At 38.1% G+C, this 21,761-nt stretch overlaps 3 protein-coding genes and 1 long non-coding RNA gene across 5 annotated transcripts; 1 reads left to right on the plus strand and 3 right to left on the minus strand.

Moving 5' to 3' along the window:
- Positions 1-9,957: 9,957 nt before the first annotated feature.
- On the minus strand, positions 9,958-12,909 carry LOC121741479 (glucomannan 4-beta-mannosyltransferase 2-like). 2 transcript variants are annotated; one of them, XM_042134247.1, is made up of 6 exons: positions 12,865-12,909; positions 12,436-12,688; positions 11,303-11,413; positions 11,079-11,215; positions 10,867-10,980; positions 9,958-10,782 (listed from the first exon to the last, which is right to left on the minus strand). In XM_042134247.1, the coding sequence occupies exons 2-6, from the start codon at positions 12,683-12,685 to the stop codon at positions 10,219-10,221; spliced, it is 1,176 nt and encodes a 391-aa protein (XP_041990181.1). In that variant the 5' UTR covers positions 12,686-12,688; positions 12,865-12,909; the 3' UTR covers positions 9,958-10,218. The 2 variants fall into 2 exon arrangements, with proteins under 2 accessions (XP_041990181.1, XP_041990187.1); XM_042134253.1 differs by lacking the exon at positions 12,865-12,909 and adding an exon at positions 12,794-12,815.
- Positions 12,910-16,676: 3,767 nt separating this feature from the next.
- LOC121741512 lies at positions 16,677-17,061 on the minus strand. Its single transcript, XR_006037889.1, has 3 exons — positions 17,027-17,061; positions 16,828-16,943; positions 16,677-16,733 (listed from the first exon to the last, which is right to left on the minus strand). It is a non-coding gene; the product is annotated as an uncharacterized LOC121741512 (long non-coding RNA).
- A 652-nt stretch (positions 17,062-17,713) lies between these two features.
- On the plus strand, positions 17,714-18,394 carry LOC121783011. The gene has a single exon (XM_042181377.1). It carries the CDS (start codon positions 17,714-17,716, stop codon positions 18,392-18,394), a length of 681 nt encoding a protein of 226 aa, XP_042037311.1.
- A 618-nt stretch (positions 18,395-19,012) lies between these two features.
- Positions 19,013-20,629, minus strand: LOC121741493 (SKI/DACH domain-containing protein 1-like). Its single transcript, XM_042134264.1, has 4 exons — positions 20,597-20,629; positions 20,435-20,522; positions 19,907-20,353; positions 19,013-19,820 (listed from the first exon to the last, which is right to left on the minus strand). Exons 3-4 carry the CDS (start codon positions 20,177-20,179, stop codon positions 19,119-19,121), a joined length of 975 nt encoding a protein of 324 aa, XP_041990198.1. The 5' UTR covers positions 20,180-20,353; positions 20,435-20,522; positions 20,597-20,629; the 3' UTR covers positions 19,013-19,118.
- Positions 20,630-21,761: the final 1,132 nt, after the last annotated feature.

The raw sequence follows: 21,761 nt of genomic DNA on the forward strand, positions 1-21,761 counted from the left end.
GGTATGGAGAATTTTCATACTGATATCGTACCTTATTTTTGGTATGCCGTACCAAAGTTCGGTATACCATACTTTTGCGGTATACCTTACTTTCAATATCAATGAAAATTGAATATTTGAGTTTTTAGAATACTATTTATATTTTATAGTAATTTAAATAATATACGGGGTATTAAATACTAGTTTTTTTATTCATATTATATTATATTTCACAATAAATTTTATAATTTAAAAATATATAAAATACTTATATATTATTATATTCATATTTTACGGTATATACCTTAAATTACGGTATATACCGAATTTCGGTATGCCGCGGTATACCGCGGTATATAAAAATTCATACATTTACCTTACCGAAATATTTCAGTAAGGTATCATACCGTACCGAAAATCACGGTATACCAAAAATTTGATATTTTCGATATTTTTCGGTACGATAAGGCCGGTATTTCGGCATTTTGGTATTTTTTCCCAGCCCTAATTATATCACAACTTATAATTGGAAAGTATATTAATATAATAAACTATTATGTATACTACATGCCTTATGTTATGTGAGCATTTTATGTATACATTATTCTCGTTCGATGCATATTTAATATTATTTATATGTATTTATATTTTTAGTTTGATTTTAATATATTAAAAAATATTATTAAAAAATTTAACAGTATAAAGTATGTTAACATAAAAACATATACTATATGTCAACTAAATTTGTGTTGAAATATTAATGTTATTATATTGATATTTTAATATGCAGAATTGATATGTTATCAGAGTTAACAATTTGGAATCTAGATCCAATATTTAATTAACAATTTGATAGTTCAATTAAATTTAGACTTTAGACCATGTTGAATTGAATAGCTGAATACTGTAGTGATCTAAGATTAAATTAGGATTTCTATTTTCAGTTAATCCCCTATTCAATAAGTTTTTGATCCAATTGAAAATATGATTGATCTTCGATTAATTAGATTCAATTGAAAAATTAAGAATCTTAATATATTTTTAATTCAGTTGTATAGTTGAGATTATAATTTATCTTCAATCCCGTTAAATAAAATTGATTTGATTGGAAGTAGTACTTGATTCGATTTATTTGATTCAACTGAATAATCAAATAATTTTCAGTTTATTTCGATTCATTTAAGGATCTTAATTTATAATACTTAATTCCATTGGAGATTAATTTTGATTTTGGATTTAAAGATATTTTTTTTTATTAATCTTAGTTTTATTTAAATAAATGAGAATCTCACCATATAAAAATATGAGTAACTAAAACTAGAATGTAATATCACAGTACAAATATTGTATGATATATAATTTATTCTAACGTATTGAAGATTGTGCCAAGTTTAAAGATTTATTACTATTAATATTCTTAGAAAAGATAATACTAGTAATTATTATGGAGAGAGAATGGTGTATATATAAATTGGAAAGTAAAAAACATTCATTATCTTTGAAATGGTGAGAAAAGGGCTGTTACGTAAAAACAAATTAGCACTAACTATTACTATTAATTTATTGCATTAATTTTTATAATTATTTACGAAAATGCCATTGTGTGGCTGGCCACATTATGGCTGCACAGCATTACCCATGCATTTATATGCATTTATTTTGTAGTACTCCCTCCTCTGTTTATCTATAATTGAGTCATTTTTCCATTTTAAAAAGTTTCCTCATAGTTTAGTCATTTCCCTATATAGTAACTATTTTCCATTTCTTACTTTACCCTTTCTTACTTTATTTTCTCTACTTTATTCACTTTCTACTTTATTCCCTCTACTTTTTTCTCTCTGTTACTTTTTATCTATTTATTTAACACATTCAATATCTCTTTCTTAAATTCCGTGCCAAAAAATTTTGCCTCAACTATGAAGAAACGGAGGGAGTAATAACTGTTTATATGCACTATATCTAACTAATACAGTATTTAAAAAATCTTACTCCGACTCCTTTATATTATTAGAGCATCTCCAAGCGAAGAATAAAATGGAGAGGTAAAGTTGGATATCTACCATATTTATCTTTTTTGCATGAAAAATCATTCTCCAATGGGAAAGGTATTTGAGAAGTTATTATACTTTTTCTCATTTTGAAGAGGTATCTTTACCTCTCCATCAATGAAGAGGTAAAATTTTATAATTACCATATTTGCCTTCTTTTTATGAAAAATCATATTCCAAGGGAGAAAGTATTTGAGAAGATATTATACTTTATAATTTTTAATACATTTTGTAGTATTATTTTATTTTTAAAAAATCATTTACCTGTACCTTTTTCCTTTGGAATGTGTTACTTTTTGAAAGGGTATATTTCACTTTTTGAGAAGGTAAATAGATGATATACCTCTTTCATTTACCTTTCTTTGTTGGAGATGCTCTTAGAGCACCTGCATCGGTGATTGATGCATCGAGCACCGCCGTGCCGATGAACATGTTGACGTGACAGCTTCTGATTGGCCAACGGAAATACTGTTGGCTATTTTCTTTTTTCTTTTTTTAAATTAAAAAAAATTTCAGATTCCCAAAGATATAACCGTTTTATTACCGTTTTTTTTGAAATTTTTTAATCTCAAAATCATCTATAAATACACACATTCATCATCCATTTTTCACATCAAATTATCTCCCACTCATATTTTTTCATACAACTCACCTACATTTTCCTCTCTCACTCAAACACTCTCTAAATTCAAAAATAGATATGAACGATATCATTGCGGAAGCGAAGCGCGAAGAACAAGAATACTATCAACAATATTGTGCCGCCTATGTCGCCGCCGCTGCCCCCGCCCCTCCTCCTCGACCAACGAGATCAAAACGCCGCTACATCCCTCGTGACCTGGATGGAGCCCACGAAGGCTCATTGCCGACTATTTTTCCGACGTGTCGCGGTTTTCGGAAGATTACTTTCGGTGCTGTTTTCGCATGTCAAAACAGTTGTTTATGCGTATTGTCAACACATTGTCCGCTCGTGTTGAATACTTCCAATCACGTAGAGACGCAACCGGTCGACAAAGTCTCTCAGCGTTGTAGAAGTGTACTTGTGCCATCCGACAACTTGCTACCGGGCAAACGGCTTACCTCTTAGACGAGTATTTGCATGTGAGTGAGTCAACTGGAATCCTATGCCTCAAAAATTTTTGCATCGGCGTTCGATCTAATTTCGGTGAGGAATTCCTTTGGGCACCCACCACCGAAGATTGTCAATGGTTGCTTCATCTTCACGAAATAGTCCACGGATTTCCTGATATGCTTGGCAGCATTGACTGCATGCATTGGAGGTGGAAGAATTGTCCGAATGCTTGGAGGGGGCAACACTTAAGCGGCCACAAAGGCAGCAGCCCAACGCTTATCCTTGAAGCGGTCGTCGACTACCGCCTATGGATTTGGCATGCATATTTTGGTGTTGTCGGATCTAACAACGACTTGAACGTGCTCTATTCTTCACCCTTCTTCAATGATGTTTTGAATGGTATAACACCGGTGATCGACTTCACCGTCAACGGAAATTCATACCACATGGGGTACTATCTCGCCGATGGTATCTACCCAAGGTGGCCGACTTTCGTGAAGACGCTCAACAATTCGCAAGACCCGAAACAGGTTCTTTATGCGCAGCGTCAAGAGGCTGCTCGGAAAGACGTCGAAAGAGCTTTTGGGGTCCTTCAAGCCCGATTCAACATTTTGAAGACCCTGGCTTGGCTGTGGTACTCAAAGAATATTGCCGATATCATGTACACTTGTATTATCTTTCACAACATGATTATAGCTAACGAAGGACCGAAGACGGCTAACTTTTGCGACGATAATGAAGCCGCAAGCTCCGCAAGGTCTCCCCACGCCGAGGTGTGCATACGGCGGTGCGCGATAGGATCGAAACAAGACATACAATGCGCGATACCAAAACCCACATTGAGCTACAAGAAGACCTAATCCAACACATTTGAGTGAAATTCAGCTACGAGTAGTGGGTTTTTTAAATTTTATGAATTTAATTATGTAATTTTTTAGTTTTAGGATTTTAATTTTGTAGTACTTTATAGTTTTTAGATTTTAATTATGTAATTTTTAATTTTTTAGTAATTTGTAATAGAATTTAAGGTATTTTTAATGCATTTTAATATTGTGAAAATGTTTTTATTTAAATTGAGTAATAGAATGGTGGGACCCTTGAGCATGCTCTTGCGGAAGAGCATTGATGTGGGTGTTGTGCTCTTGCGGAAGAGCAGGGAATAAAAGCGGGTCTGGGCCCACATCTATGCTCTTGCCAAAGAGCATGTATGCGGATGTTCTTATATACTTTCTTCGTTCCATAATAGTGGAGTCATTTTGTCATTTTGGTATGTTTCATAGTAATACATTTCAACAATTTAAAACTACATCAACGACGACCCCTCGGCTGCCATACTTCTTCAACAATATCGTTTTGGAATCGAACATGGGCTTGTTTTTTGTGCATGTAGGCAAATGCACGGACTCGATCGACTTCGTCATGGGGTATCCCCATGCGTACATTGCTAGTGGCCACGCCTGGCTTGGACCCGCAGCATCAGCATCATCATTGGCACAATCAGTCAGTGCTGGACCTTCATCTTCGACATATCCCGTGTTGATTCTCGTGTATATCCAGCAGAGCCTGACAATCTTCGGGGGTAGGCTTCCGAAGATACCTATCCCCGAATATCTCCCTAACGCCCTGACAAAAATACTTTAGACACTCTTGGGCAGTCGTCTTGCCGATGTGGAGGTACTCGTGTACCAGCCGCATCCTCCCGCACCCTGAAATACCTGTATCGACGCTCCAAAGCGCCCACGATACGCAGAAAGAGCGGACGATGCATCCTAAACCGTCGCCGAAATAGGTTCTCCCCAAACCGTGGCTCCAGTGCAAAGTAATCCGCGTACAGCCTATGGTGGGCAGCGAGGTGGTCTCCGGGTACTATAGTGCGACGATGGATGGGTCGAGGCACCGCCGGCGCCGAGGCCGCTTGCTCCTCCCTCTCCGCGGCCTCCCGCACACGTGCATGAATCGGTCGCATCATGTGTTCATAATGCCCATCACCACCACTACCACTACCACTACCACTACCGGCCATTACAGATATATAAAAAAATTAGAGAGAGAGAGAAACTTGTTAATACAAGTGGTGCGAATGAAATGAAGTTCAACGAGATGTATTTATAGAAATTAAAAAAAACATTTAATTCAATAAACGGGAATTACGCGCGGACGTCCGTGGGAGTCAACGCAATGGCGGACGTCCGCACGAAATTTCCCGCGGAACTACGAATTCCTCAACGGAATTCCGTATCCGTGCATGCCACGCACAATGACGGACGTCCGCCACAGAATTCCCGCACGCCGATGAGAATTCTACGACGACGTCTGCCACTGCTGATGCTCTAATGCAATATATGAGGACCCCGAGCTAATTTACAATCAATGAAGGCATTAATATTTGATTGATGCATAAGGTACTTAATTTTATCGTTTTGTCATGTTGTCACTTAATTATCTCTTGTTGCAATAGTGGAATAAAAATGACATATAAAACCGAGTGATATGTTTGTTGTGCTAATTATATAGCACAGTTGAGGGAGACATTTCATCAACTATTATTATTTGAAGGGAAGGGGTACGTATTGCCCCCCACCATGATAGATATAATTGAATACACGAAAATAACCATGGAAAAATACAATAACCTAGTTTCGTAGTAACATTTGTTCTTTCAAATATAAACTAATCATATCCGTCACCCGATTAACGGAATTTTGTCTTTCAACTAAGATAGGTATATTTTCCATAGTTGACGCAAATTACCAATTTATTGTGTATATATTTGTAACTAGCTATTAATTAGATAAGATTTAAAAACTCGGGCCATTGGTCTAAAAATCATATTCTAAGACATGGTTATATGGCGAGAAATATAAGTATAGCATAATTATCAATTACCATAGTATAATATTGTTATGATCACGTACTTAACTTAATATACTAAAAATATCGACATCTCACATAATATAAATAAGTTTTGGTAACGACGTAGAGTTATGGAAAAAAAGTGGAACTGATCAGCTGAATATTAACAAGCAAACATATTATTCAACTATTCATGAAAATAAATTATAACGTTCCATTTTTCAAGATCATTATTTAAATTATAACGTTCCATTTTTCAAGATCAATTGTTTTTTTAAATTATTAACTTTCAGAAAAGCTATTAGTAGTTTCATTTTTTTATATAAATTTTAGTGTATACTTCATAAATTAAAGCCATATTCACATTCATAATTTTTCCTGCTAAAGTTATAAAAAGTTATGAATAATCTGTGTGAAAGAAATAATTGAGTTACACCTTTTTTTATGGATAAATGAATTTAAATTTAAAGGTCGCACCAAGGATCATTTGGCCAACTCACACACGTATAATTGAGTTACATCTTATACTGGATTAAGGTAATTGAGTTACATCTTATACTGGATTAAGGTATTAAGTTAATTCATCTTCCCAATTATTAGGATTTGATTGTTGTTCTTAATTGATCGATGTATCTCTATCCCAAAATATTCATTAATAAAAAAATATACAATTTAAAATTATAGAAAATAAAATTGGGTAGTATGGCTTAAAAACTTTACGTCAAAAATCAGTTTCCCAAAATTGAATAGAAAAGCAAACAGGAGACCCCATATTACGAGCAAAGTTGTGGTCATATACTCATACATGATCAAAAAACAAAAGCATATTTCTGCTAAAAATCCAAAATGCCGACAGATTAGTAGGTGAGCTGTTCTATTCATATATATATATGGATTGCTCAACGAATACAATTTGGGTAGTCATGTGACTGATTCATAATATTTGTCATTATTGCCTACATACAACAGATTACCAAAAATCAAAAGACAAATTAGTTCTTAAACAAGTACTACTACTACTATGATGAGAATAAAAAAACTACAGTTAAGTAGAGATGAAGACAATGAAATACAGTTGAGAACCTCAGTGAAATCTATACTAATCTAAAGTGACAGTTTAATGAAAAGACTATTTTGCCCTTTTTGGCGGGAAAATACAAAGCTAATTAGTTTACCCTTTTGGTCATTTGTGCAGATCATTTGTGCAGAACTAAAGAGGCCTTCCAAGAAAAAGTGGTCTTCCCAAAGAATTTGGCTTAGGAGAGAAGCTCTGTAGCATTATCTATAAAAAAAGCACCATTGATACAAAATCTTAAGCTGTAGAGGTGGAGATCCAACTGCCAGAAACGGCAGCCTTTGAAATAAGCGACAACAATCTCGGAATCGAGCAGAGGAGCAGCAGCAGCTGAAGATTCAGATGAAGAAGCTCTCAGCCTTTGGGTGTCAGCAGAGTCGGTGCGGCCTGATACCATACGGCGGACGACGGAGGTAAGGAGAGGAATGCGGCGGCGATGGAGGTGAGCAGCCGGCGGCGCGGTGGGCCTTGAGGAGGACATTGTCGGAGGGGGATTCGAGCTCCATTTTAATTCAAGATCGAATTTTTTAGTGGCCCTTTTCCGAAATTAAGGGAAAATGTTACTGAAGGTTGAGATTGATAGATGAGCTAAAAAGAGGTGCTACAACAATGGCGTCGAGCGTGAGATAGGAGAAAGAGAGAAGGGGCGCCACTTCAGGATGAGGGTGTATTAATTCATGTATTTCATTATATTTGGGCTTTATTTTGGGTATTAATGTACTACTTGGGATTTTATTGAGATTTAAATATATATTTAATATTTTAAAGTTTAATAAATAGCATAGTAATAGATACTAATTTGATATTCTTTTTAATCAAGTAGAGTTCAATTTGGGTGTTTTGCTCGATTATGTCTTAAGTAGGTTATAATTTTAAAAATTAAATTCTTTTTAATGAAATAAATAAATTTAACATTAATTTATTAAATATTTTTTATAACCCTTCAGTATATTAAAATTATCATATGCAATATAAATTAAATTTATTATTTATTTTCAATATTTATATATATATATATATATACAGTTAAATTTAGTATACATAATTCTAATTGAGTTGATTTTATTTTATCTATTATAAATCTCATTATATACTACTCCTATATATTTAGTCTTTGGCCCAACATGCATGCACGATATAGTACATTTGGTACTTACTATTATAATATTTGTTACAATTTAAGTATTTTTTTATTGAGACATTTGTTTTTTTATAGGTTATTATTAAGATAGTACTGTATTATATAATTTTATAAAATTTTATTATAATTTTATTTTGGAGGAAAGAAAAACAAATTCTCTAAACTTGCATAGTACATATATTCAAGAAATGTTAAAATTTTAATTAAGTAAAATTGATAGTGTTTGGGTGATGATATTCATAGGATGAGATTGTGACAAAATAATTTGCGTGAGATAAGATATTGTTGTTTATAACTTTGATTTCAATTTATCTTTTATGCTTTTTAAAATATTATGTTTTTGTATATTACTCTCTTCGTTGAATAAAAATATGGGCATATGATATGCCGCGGAAATTAAGATAAAATTTGTAAGTAAGAGAGGAGGGGAAGAATAGTTGAAGTAATGTTTTAATGGGATTATTAGTTGTAAAGAACTTGGTGTATACTGGTAATAAATTGGGATAACTTTTCATAAATGAAAATGCCTATATTTTTATGGGATGAACGAAAATAAAAAGTGAACATATTTTTTGGGACGAAGGGAGTATTAAAGTTTGATAAAAAAATATCTTAAACTTGTCATTGTTGCTCACTATTCTCATCGTTGCAATATGGGAAAATTATTTTTAAAAAGTTTGAAAAACTACTACTATCTCATACTATCAACCAAGCAATTCGGTTTAAACTAAAAAAACTACTTCCTCCGTTCCGGCTAAGATGACACATTCCTTGGCCGGCACGAGATTTTAGTAGTTATTGGTTAATATGTTTAATTGGACAGAGAAAATGTGAGTGTAAATATTAAAATAGAGAGAGAAAGAGATGAATATTTTAATAGAAATGAAAAAAAGTGGTTGGGTGTATTAATTAGAGAGAGAAAGTTTCCAAAAAAAGAAATATGTCATCTTAATTGGAACAAACTAAAAAAGAAAATGTGTCATCTTAAGTGGGACGGAGGGAGTACTACTATGTCCATTTCGTCAATTTAGATACTTTATACTACTCCTGATTCTAAATTCTTTTAAAGATCAAACTCTACAACCATTCAATAAGAAGCAATACCTTCTCTAATTTGTTTTCATTTTTTTGATTTCTAATTAGCTCTACAAGTTTATTGGTAGTAAGGCTATTCCATGTAAAAAAGTTGCATTGGCCCACAGGATATTTAATTAAAGAAAGAAATAGGTAAAAAAAATAAGAGAGAAATAAAATTAGAGTACTACGTAGAGTACTATGTGTTTAAAATTCTAACATCCTACTGCTTTTTATATGATAGTGGTTGCGTTTAACCACAACAACCCCGTTATGTTATAGTATAACACAACATAGGATCCTCCCTCATCTTATACATGTGTTTTTATTGAATGTGTCTTTGTTAGTATCTCATAAAATGTCTATTAAATTTAGATGTTTAGGTAGTGTTTTTTTGTCATTTTCTCACTTATAATTTGAAACTCTTATGTCCCGTGCCTAGCACGGGTGTTAACACTAGTTCCTTTAAAATGATCCCTTCTTAAAAGTTTTTTACAAAACTGATTGAAGAATGTACGTACAAGAAGATGATTTTACGCTTTTGTACGATCATATATAGTATTAAAATACTTTTATGTATTCAATTTTTTGTATATTGTAGAAATATTTTTATGAACTACTGTAATAAGTTTTTTATGTATTGTTCAATCAATTAAGTTTTCCACGTAATAGGAAATATAAAAAGAAAAAGATAATTCCCAGATATTCACACTACTTGAGATGGCCAAACAAAAACTATATACTATGACTCGAGAGTGAACCAACTTTCAAACTGCAATGACAATAAAACCACTGTAATTCTAACAAAAAACACAAAGAAAAAGAAGGAATATCTAATCTAATCGACTTGGTGGGATATATCTTGGTATAACTAAATGAATATAGTTTCCTTTTCCGCAGCCTGCAAATCAAATAAACCAAAGACTGCAATCTTGTGTACATTTCACCCTTCTTTGTAAAGCAGTGAGTAGTAGAGCTAAGAAGTGGGAACGATGGTGCCAACGTAGCCAAATCCAACGATGGTGAAAGTGATGACTTGAAGAAACAGGTATATGAAGTAGTTGTTCTTCCCGTAGAGGAAATCGTAGCAACCACACACGAACAGAAACACTGCGAATCCCAGCTCGTGCACTTGTACTCTGTCTCCCAACAGCTTCCTCAGAGATATCTTGCTCAAACCACTCTTCTTACCTTTGTTGTTGAGCTTATCTCCGAGTTTCTCTGTCACCACCCACTCGTTCACTCTCTTCGCCTCAAAAAGCCCGATCAATGCTGCCTTGGTCCTGTGGAAGGACATCACATTCTCAAACAGCACCCAATAGAACAGCAGATGGAACGACCTTGGAGTTCCCACCGAGTTGAGGGCAGTAATGATGCAAGGAAGGTAAATGGCTCCCCATTTCGGGACGTATACTTCAGGCACCAAAATGGAGAGAGGCAGAACCACACAGTAGAAGAAGAATGTGAAGAAGTGCGCGATGATCTTCCTCACGAAGAAGAAGCTGTAGATCACGTAGAATTTCTTGTACAACGTTACTTTCTGCCATCCAAGAGTATATTCACAAATAAAATTCACATTACAATTAAGCATTAGCAAAGCACTCCTAATTAAGAAGAAAAGAACCTTGTTTGTAGCAATTCCCATCATCATTTTCCTAAACAGATTAGCTGGTCCACAAGACCATCTATGCTGCTGGAACCTGAAGGCCTTAAAAGTACTCGGAAGTTCGCTATATACCTACAACAACAACAGACATGAGTTTCCTTTCTCTTCATGTTGTGTTACATAAATTTTCAAAACAGAGTTTTAATAAAATTAGGACATGATAATTAGACCTGGAGATCACCAAGGTAAAGAAATTTCCAGCCTTTGAGACCAGCACGGACAGCAAGATCCATGTCTTCCACTGTCGTTCTGTCATTCCATCCTCCGGCCTCGTTGATTGCTGCAATCCTCCATATTCCACCAGTTCCTATAACATATTTCAATTTCATCATAGAGATTAATATTTGATGAAATGATAATTTTGATAAAAAGAAAAGCTTGCGTGGGTTATTACCATTGAAGCCAAAAAATGCATGAGTGGCTGAACCTACTTCTTGCTCAACTGAGAAATGATAATCTAATGACATTTCTTGCATTCTTGTCAGCAAGCACTCATTTGAATTCACTGCATGTAACCAAATATACATAAACCTTTACTTATTCCATCAACAAACTGTAACACTATTTGTTAGTATATCATTTGATAAAGAAGTACTACCTCCGTCCCACATCAAGTGCCTCATTTAGTGTGGGGATGAGTTTTAAGAAATAGTAAAAAAATGGATTGAATAAGTTAATGAATTATGAGTTCCATATATATATATATATATTAAATTTATAATAAAATGTGAGTAGAATTGATCATTGGAGTGTGAGGGTCTACTTGCTATTGACGGACTTAGTATTTAAATCAAGAACAAAAAAATCATCTTGTTACTTTTCTGGCAACACGTGATAAGAAACTTGCTATTACGTCACAATGTCAGAACCTAGAATTACCACCTGGAGTTTTTTTACTTAAAAACTTTTTTACCTTAATTTATAATTATAACCGTCGGTCGGAGGTTGAGATTAAATGGTTATACTACTACACAGATAGAAAATGACATCTCTACCCTTGATGGTGTTGATAATCGGCTGTCAGCTGTTCCATAAAAAGACAAACTTACCCCCCATATCTAGCGCTTTCATGCCGTTTAATCCGGGATTTACGATTAGTTCTCGTCATTCAGTTATTTGAGTGACGAAAGATTATCAAAATTTTGCATCACACATATTTTTTAATTAATAAAACTTAGTCGATTTAAGAAATTACCAACTTAATATGGTGGTTGTTTTGCTACAAAGTAAAAAAAAAGATAATTAGGAGGATGGCAAATTAATAGGAGTAGTCCATAATCTAGATTTAATGGGCCCCTAAATGCCCCCCAAACCATGCAGCAAATTCTCCAATAAGTCAATGCAAACGACCTGCGTATTTACGCTTATACCCCCACCTTCAAAATTAGGTACGTATAGAGAAATATGAAAACAACAACCGACACTTTCGTATGTAGAGAAATTATGAATTGTGTTAACTAAATTTAGTCCAACTCAAACATTTTTAAAAGTTTATTAATAAGGTAAGAAAAAACAATTGAGGCTTACCGAATCTCCAGCGGGCTTGTACAAGTGCAATATCGGGATTGTGAATGAGAAAGGGGACCGATCGTCTGAGAAAATCGGGTTCGGGTCGGAAATCGGCGTCGAAGATGACGACATAATCGCATTGCTTGACATAGTCGTGTTTCAATCCTTCCTTGAGCGCCCCAGCCTTGTAGCCTCCTCTTGACTCTCTAATTTGGTATCTTATGTTAACGCCTTTGCTTGCCCACCTTAAGCATTCCTTTTCAATCATGTCCTAACCAGTAACCACCAATATAAATCAAATTAAAGGCAATCATAATGTAATTACGAGCGAAATTAAAGAATGAAATAACTAAATTTGAGTAATTTGGAATCGGACAATTTATTAGTACTATTAAAAGAAAGGGGGAAGGAATATATAGAAATTAGTGTGCAGTGAAGTATGAATACCGAAAAGACAGGTTAAATTTACAAGATGAAGGCACGTTATATTGGTGCATTGGGATGGAAACAAACGACAAGGAGACTAAAATTTCAACTCACTTGCAATAATAAAAACATTTGTGATGAGTCCGCGAATTTTTGATGGTGATGAATGCAGGAAAATGCAGATCACGACACAGAGAATTTACGTGGTTCGATTTACTGAGGTAAATCTACGTCCACGGGAAGAAAAGAGGGCAGAGTTGTATTGCTTGATCTGTTTTTTACAGCTTACAATACAGACTTGCTATTTGATCTTTTATCTCTAGAGAGCTTAACAGAACTTTTTTTTATCTATCTGATCTAGGTTCTATTTATACATTGAACCAAGATTGTGGCATGCAGCACCATTTACTAGGCAGTGGATGTCGTGGAGATCGTGGCGATCTTGCATGGGTCCACTATCCTGCATGAGTTAAAGACTGCTTGACACCACTAAATAGATCGTGGGTGTAGTGGAGATGGAAATCCTGCATGAGTCCACTATCTCCTAGTTCGGTCGAATACTGAGACCGAACTGCTGAATTATTGCCGAGCAGCTTTTGCCGATCTGAGAGTAGAGCTTGATGCCGACCTGAGAGCAGAGTTTGATTGGTTGGCTTTTACTGAGCTGTAGGCTGGGGCCGAACTCTTTGGTTGTGCCGAACTGAACTCTGATACTCTTTAGTCATGCCGAACTGATACTCTTTCTTGGGCTTTAGGCTGATGGGCTTTACTGCTGTTGGGCTTGTTTAGTACGTACTCCATCACTACCCCCCCCGAAAAGCGAAGTGAATCACTTCGGCATTCTGGATAAAGGTACGGGTAAGTTGATGTTTGTCTTCGGTCTGATGAAGTGAACTCTTCTTTGACCGGACTTGGTTTGTGTCCTAATTTGGCGAGTTTTATCGCTCGGATCGGACTTTCCGTTGTCCTAATTTGGGGATCGGACTTTCCCTTGTCCTAATTCGGCGAGTTTTATCGCGTGGATCGGACTTTCCCTTGTCCTAATTCAGGCAAGTTTTATCGCGTGAATCGGACTTTTGTTGCAGTTCGTTTCAGACGAAGTGCTTTGATTTTTAAGCCGAATTGTGGTCTTGTATCCTCTTTAGAAGCTTGGACTTCACAATCGTTGGCTTATTGCAGTTCGTTTCAGACGAAGTGCTTGTTTAAGCTGAATTGTGGTCTTGTATCCTCTTTAGAAGCTTTGACTCACAATCGTTGGCTTGTTGCAGCTCGTTTTAGACGAACTGCTTGTTTAAGCTGAATTGTGGTCTTGTATCCTCTTTAGAAGCTTTGACTCACAATCGTTGGCTTGTATATGTTCTAAGAAGGGGATCAGCCTTCGAAGAACAAGATACCTCAGTAACATTTGTAAGAGACGACACGCACAGAGACAGACAAAACACACAGACAAAACGCACAGAGACAAACAAAGACCAAGCAAACCAAATAAAGCACATTGACCGAACAGGACTCAAGACTGACTGACCGGACTGTCTCTTACAAATGGAACTTCTTGAGGTTGGAAATGTGCCATGTTCGGGGTACCTGTTCTCCTGATATGTGAGCCAATTTGTAAGACCCTTTGCCGAGGACTTCTGACACCCGATACGGACCTTCCCATGTGGGTTCGAGCTTGCCCAGCTTTTCTGCTCGGCTTACTTCGTTGTTTCTCAAGACGAGATCTCCCACTTGAAATTGCAGCTTCTTCACCCTTTGGTTGTAATACCGGGCTACTTGCTCCTTGTACTTGGCTGCTTTTATGCATGCCAATTCTCTTCTTTCTTCGGCAAGATCTAGCTCGGCTCTCAGTCCGTCGTCATTCATTTCTGCTGAGAAGTTTAGAGTTCGGGGACTGGGTATGCCGATCTCTACCGGAATCACGGCTTCAGTGCCGTACACAAGACTGTACGGAGTTTCACCGTTGGAGGTTGTGGGTGTAGTTCGGTAGGACCATAGGACTTGAGGGAGATTTTCTACCCATTGTCCTTTGGCTTGTTCTAACCGAGCTTTTAACCCTTTCACCAGGATACGATTTGTTACCTCCGTTTGTCCGTTTGCTTGTGAATGAGAGACTGAAGTGAACCGCTGTTGAATATTCAGCTCTTGGCACCAATTCTTGAACGTCTTGTCGGTGAACTGAGTCTCGTTATCCGAGATGAGGATGTGGGGTATGCCAAATCGGCACACTATGTTCTTCCAGACGAAGTCCAATGCCTTTGAGCTCGTTATCGTAGCTAATGGTTCAGCCTCCACCCACTTCGTGAAGTAGTCCACGGCAACGATAAGGAATTTCATTTGCCGAGGAGCTTGAGGAAGTGGTCCCACTATGTCTATGCCCCATTGCATGAAAGGCCAAGGGCTTTGCATAGGAGGTCTTTCTTCTTTTGTGCTAAGAGAGTAATGGAATTCCAATTTAATGAAGGAGAATAGATTCATTCTAATTGAGGGAGTGACGCATAATGATTGTGCGTCGTTCTTAATGAAACGCATAACCATTATGCGTCGTTAAGTAATGACGCATAAGGATTATGCGTCGCTTAACGACGCATAAGGGTTGTGCGTCGCTCATGAACGACGCACATTGGTTATGCGTCGTTAAGGCGGCTTTTATCTGCCTCCAGTCACACGCAGATCACAGAACGCACCTTCATACACTTTCAATTCCTCTATCTCGGCGATTTCCGGCGTTTTCTGGCAATTTCCGGCGATTTCTCCATAAGATCCGGTAATTTGTTCATCAATTTAGCTACATTCATCATTATTCATGTTTATTGTGCTTTCATTTGTTAGTTTTACCCAATTTATACAAATTAGGGCTTGTAGGAAAATGTCCATAATTGTCGTTGGTTTATATGTTTTTTATGCAGAAATCATGCAAGTATTTGTGAGTTTGTATTGGGGTGGTAGAGTAGTTCAACTACCACATATGGGTATTGGTTATGACCCACCTCGTGCGAGGAGCTCCATTATATTAAATTCATGTGTTTCCTATTATGAGTTGGTAGCAATGATTTGTGATGCGATGGGAATAGATATGAACCAACACACAATTGAATTATTATGGAGACAATGTATAGTCTATGGTTCCGGTATGAGTTATACATGTTCTGTGATTCGCAATGATGATAGTGTAATGTTTATGTTCAACAATGCTCAAAATTCAAGTGGGTGTATTGAATTATTTGTTGAGTATTCACCTGTGAGGAGTGAAGAAATCCCACCAGTTGTTGATTATGGTATTGGAGCATCTGCGAGGTTTGAACAAATGAGTTTTGAGTGTGGTATTGGATCATCTGCGAGGGTGGACCAAATGAATGAGCAGAGAGATGTTGTAGATGTTGTAGATGTTGTAGATGTTGCTGATGTTGGTGTTGGATTGAATGATGAGGTAGATGATGCAGATGATCTTGATGAGCCAAGGCCACTATCCGAGACAGAGCCAGACCCCGATCTCAGTGATGGTGATGGTGCTGATGATGTCGGTGCTAGTTCTGATGATGAGATAGTACCATGTAAACCTGTTATGCAAGGTGAACAACCACTTCCGGAATACAATCCTAATGGGTTTAGATTCTTTCGTGAATTACCAAGTCGTCCTTCTGGAGTATCGGATGATGTGGGAGGTAATGAACACAGCCTTTTGTATTGGAATGAGAATGAGCCGCATCGGATTGTGTTGGGAACAAAATTTGATTCCAAGCTACACGTGAAAACTGCTATAACTATGTGGAGTTTATGGAATGAAAAACAGTTTAAGGTTGTCGAGAGCAAATTAAGAAGGTGGCATGCTGTATGCAAATTTCCAGCAGGAACGACAGTCACAGGGGCAGGCATCATCAGCACCACCGATGCTGAAAAGGCGAGGGAATGTAAGTGGGAGGTTTCAGTTACACAAAGGTCGCATGACGATATGTGGGAAGTTAGGAAGTGGAAGAATCGACATACCTGTATAGGCCATCGTGCTAATAGAGATCATGCTAACTTTTCAGCCCCAATGATAGCTCTGTTGATTCGACATCATGTGCGACAATGTGCCGATTTCAAGGTCTTCTCAATAATAGCTGATATTCAAGACAGATTTGGTGTGTTAATCAGTTATAAGAAGGCGTGGTATGCAAAGAGAAAGGCTATAGAGTTTGTATACGGTGGATGGGAGGAGTCGTTTAGGCAGTTGCCAAGCTACATGTTTGAACTCCAGTCACAGAATATGGGCACAATTGTTGAGTGGAAGCATAACGATCTGTTGAGTCAGAGGCGTACAATGGTGTTCAACTATGTTTTCTGGGCATTTGGGCCTGCAATACATGCGTTCCAGAAGGCCGCACCGGTGTTAACAGTGGACGGGACTCACCTTCGAGGAAGATTTAAAGGTAAGTTGCTTGTTGCTTGTGGTTTTGATGCTAACAAGACATGCTTGCCTATTGCATATGCTGTGGTGGATGAAGAAACCAATGACAGTTGGTCGTGGTTTTTGGATCATGTCAGAACTCATGTAGTGAAATACGAGAGGGAGGTGTGCATTATATCAGATAGGCATAAAGGACTCTTGAATGCAATGGATTCTGAAATCATGACTAGGGCCCCGCAGATACACCACAAATTTTGTTTGCTTCATGTGAGGGCAAATGTGTTGAAGAAGCACAAGGGCCCCAATGTGAAGGCCATTATATGGAAGTTGGGGGTCAGTTCTCAGGAACGTAAATTTGCCAGAAGACGTCGAGCACTATATGATGTCAACAGTGGTGCGGTTCGAATGCTGAATAGGATTACAAAAGAATGTTGGTCACTGTGCTACGATGGTGGACTTAGGTGGGGGGTGGCCACCACAAACATGTCGGAGTGCTACAATAACGTCTTGAGGGGTGTGAGAGAGTTGCCGATTAGAGCGTTGGTTGATTTGACATTTTGGAGGACGGTAAAATGGTGGGCGGAGAAGAAGACAACAATAGAACACACCGAAGGTGAATTAACCCCATGGGCGAGGGACAGACTTGCTAAGAATGACTCAAAGGGGCGAAAACATTACATCACTGTCATTGACCGAGATCTAGGGAAGTACCATGTCCGAACTCGAGGAAGAATCGTACAAGGAGTGTCAAAGGGCAACAATGTTCAAATAGTCAGGTATTTGGAATCGAGTTGCAGTTGTGGTAAGTGGCAGATGTGGAGAATCCCTTGTTCGCATGCTTGTGCGGTTGCTAGAGACAGAGGTCATGTTATGATTGACCTGATAGATGAGAAGTACTACCTAGGTACATGGAGATCACAGTACTATAGTGAAGTTTCATTTGATGCACCAAGACATGAAGAGTATTGGGTTGCACCTTCATGGAAATTGTGCATCACCCCTCAGCAGTTGATTCCTAGAACGCGTGGCCGAGTTAGAAGAAGGAGGATACTTAATCAAATGGATGTCCAGGAGGAGGATGAACCGAGAGCTCCCCGCCGCTGCAGAAATTGCGGGATAGAGGGGCATGACCGAAGAAATTGCTCGGCCGGTGCCGTTCAGTAAAGTCGTGGTATGTTATGTTTATGTATAAACTACTATGTTTATGTATCTGTGTTTGAGGCTGATGTAATAGGTACTATGTGTATGTGTCAACATATGTGAGATGTTAGTCGACAATTTTTCAAAAATGTTAAAAATCACAAGTTTGTGGACTCAGTGTGCTACGAAAATCGCCCGGTGACGCATAATCGTTATGCGTCACTAAGTTTCTGGACTCAAAAATCACAATCCGACTTCAAAATCGTCATTCGATTGCTCAAAATCGCCCGCCCGGGCGTTTTATAAACGCAAAATCGCCCGCTCGGGCGAAGTTTCTGGAATCTACAGTGTGTTTCTTCATTCACTCGGTGACGCATAACTGTTATGCGTCACTAACAAACGACGCATAATTATTATGCGTCACTAACAAACGACGCATAACAATTATGCGTCACCCAGAAACGACGCATAACTGTTATGCGTCACCGATTGAATGAAGAAACACACTGTAGATTCCAGAAAATTGTTCATACCTGTTATGCGTCAAAAATCATAATACTTGTTCATTCCACCATATCTAAAATGTTCATAACAACCGGTTTCAATAGACACAAAGAACGAATTACCGAAATTGTTCAAAAATTGCAGGATAGAAAATATGTGAGATGACAACCTGTTTCATCACATCAAAAATTGTTCAAAACAAATTACTTTCATACATTCCGAAAGAACGAATCACATTCGAAATCTATCTAGTTGAAGGCGTGAACTTTGTCGGAGCTTTCCCTTTGTTCTTCCTTGTTGACAATCCCCTTAATACATTGTGCATAGCCCTCCCAATCGCACTTGATGAACTCTTCATAGCTGGTCGTGAGGATCCCTCGGACGTTCGTCGGAATATTACTTCGTCTTCTTCTTCCCCGCCGACTTCTTCTTCTTCCCCGCCCTCTTCTTCTTCTTCTTCTTCTTCCCCGCCCTCTTCTTCCCCCACAGGATCAACAAATTGATAATTTTGAAAGTATGAATCACGCCCTGGTTGAGTTGCACCCCAATCAGACCCACCGCCAAAGAACGAATCACATGATGCCCGTGCTCCCCATTGCGAGGGCTCGTGGCTTGCACCACTCAACTGAGACCATCCTGGGGGATCGTGCTCCGGACTCAAGGGCTCTGGTACCGCATAATCAGGTTGCGGCGGTTGCTGCTGCGACAACCTATGCTGTCGTGTAATCCCGTGTCCTCCCGTCCGGACACCCGGCAGTCCATGACGAAGAGAAGTTGGTGGGCGTGGCGGCATGACCACATTTCGCCGTTGCGATGTTGGATACTCCATCACATCAGTATGGTCCGTCGTACGAAGCGCCTCAGCAGCCATTGCACGAATCTGCCGTAATCGAGGGTCTGTGTCGTGTTCAGAGGTCAAATGCCATATCCCCTGAATGGTCTCGACCTAGATAGCACAAATACAAAATCATTACAATCAATCTATACAAACTTCAAACTAAATACATTATAATATAAAAAAACATAACATACCAATTTCATCATAGAAGATGCTGACTCGTTCATCCCAACCGTTGACTGTGTCGCAGGTTGAACTAGGTACGACACTGTGATCCTATTGAACCACGCCATATAGCCCGGATGAATGCTACCATCCATGGTCATCGTGGCATGATCAAAATTTGCTTGGAACCTGTGGTGTCTCAAATCCCATTCTTCAATGTAGAATTTATGTACCTTAGCCCAATCGGCGCCCTTCCTCCCACGGCGGTGACTTTTAGACAGATGTCCGGCATTATGTAGCATCCTATCACAATACTGAGGAATACGCTGGTAGCGGTTGATTTGTCGGCAAACGCGTCCAGCCTCGTGTGCCTCGACAAATGACCAGCACACCAAATATGTGTCGCACAAGTAGGATGTGGTCGAATCAATGCAGTAATCGGGCAGGATACAATCTGTATATGGTGTCCACAGAAACTACAAAAACATAATATCATTCACACAATTAATTTCATACTAGATTAATTCATTAGCTAAGCTAAGAAAAATAAATTTCACCTGGCCCGGACGAATCAATGATAACTGATCACGATAATGAGCTACTGAATGTTGGGGCGCATTTCCAATTTCAGTAACTCCGTGCCACCTACACGGAATATTAATATCAAAAGTTACCCAAAAAAATACATAATTAAGTACGTTACTTAAAAAAAATATTACTTGGCTCCACACGGGGTATACGGCGTGTGCGTAGGCGATATCAAGAAGGCTGGCCTCAATGTAGGCATTCTTTCCCACGCCCACAGCTGCAAGAGAACCATAGGGCCACCCACATCTCTTCTCTGTCTGCCTACAGAAGCTTCGCACAAATAATGATACAGGTATGCTAAAGCAGCACTACCCCAACTGATATTAGCCACGTCTTCCGGATCGTCAAAGGCATTTATCCACATAAAGGGGACCTTGCACCCGGTAGTGTCCGGTAAAATAAGCCCCCCTAACAAGATTAGAGCATGTATACGTGCTCTTTGGACGTATGCATACTCATGCAGCCCATCACCCAACGGCATAGTCGCTTGGTTGATCAGAGACGTCATCAACAACCCATCGTGCTTCGTTTCTGTTTCTGCGTCAGGTATCCATCCCAACACATCTCTACACTTGCTGGGCCAATCTTCATATCCAATAGGGTAGTCACAGCCAGTGAAAACACGACCGGCTGCTCTCAAACCCCACAGGTTTTGCACATCCTGTAAGGTTACGGTTACCTCACCAACTGGAAGGTGGAAACAGTGGGTCTCAGGCCTCCATCGCTCGATCAATGCAGTTATTAGGTCATTGTCCATCCTTCTTGGCCTTCCACATTCAATCACACCTCTGAACCCCCAAACATCAAGCCAATGCATCACATCTTCATGTATTGGCAGTGCCCAAACCTTACTCTCCGTCCTACGAACTCTCAACACATTTGTTGTGCCATTCGCCAACAATGAGGCTGAAATATGTTCGTTTTGATGAAACAGTACGGATGGATCCTCAGGTCCATAACATAACTGTTGTTCAGAACTTGCAGATGCCATCTACTTCAAAACATTCACCCAACATATAATAGCATAAGATAACTAAAATTTTCACATTTTTGCACAAGAATATATCTATTTTCTGCACTTTGTGTATATAATTTCAATTGAACCACTTACTTCTACAATTGACCCTAAATTCATGTGAAACACACAAATACGCAACAAAACAACACAAATAAACAACACACTAACAGAAATCGTCCGTAAATTGAGCAATTTCATATAAACCCTAACTTTACTAAATTAGGGAAAACCTCCATAACTTCAGCAATTATTGATTTATGTAGCCAAATGGATGAATA

Source organism: Salvia splendens, chromosome 1, assembly GCF_004379255.2.
Source record: "Salvia splendens isolate huo1 chromosome 1, SspV2, whole genome shotgun sequence".
NCBI lineage: Eukaryota > Viridiplantae > Streptophyta > Magnoliopsida > Lamiales > Lamiaceae > Salvia > Salvia splendens.

Bases quoted from the DNA above. Each gene is read 5' to 3' on its own strand.
- LOC121783011 (XM_042181377.1), top strand. From the start codon at position 17,714: ATGTCGGAGTGCTACAATAACGTCTTGAGGGGTGTGAGAGAGTTGCCG.
- LOC121741493 (XM_042134264.1), bottom strand. From the start codon at position 20,179: ATGCTACATAATGCCGGACATCTGTCTAAAAGTCACCGCCGTGGGAGG. The intron at 19,821-19,906 runs GTATGTTATGTT...TGTGCTATCTAG, and splicing joins CATCTTCTATGATGAAATTG to GTCGAGACCATTCAGGGGAT.
- LOC121741479 (XM_042134247.1), bottom strand. From the start codon at position 12,685: ATGATTGAAAAGGAATGCTTAAGGTGGGCAAGCAAAGGCGTTAACATA. The intron at 11,414-12,435 runs GTAAGCCTCAAT...GGTTACATGCAG, and splicing joins ACAAGCCCGCTGGAGATTCG to TGAATTCAAATGAGTGCTTG. The intron at 10,783-10,866 runs GTTCTTTTCTTC...CTTGGATGGCAG, and splicing joins TGGGAATTGCTACAAACAAG to AAAGTAACGTTGTACAAGAA.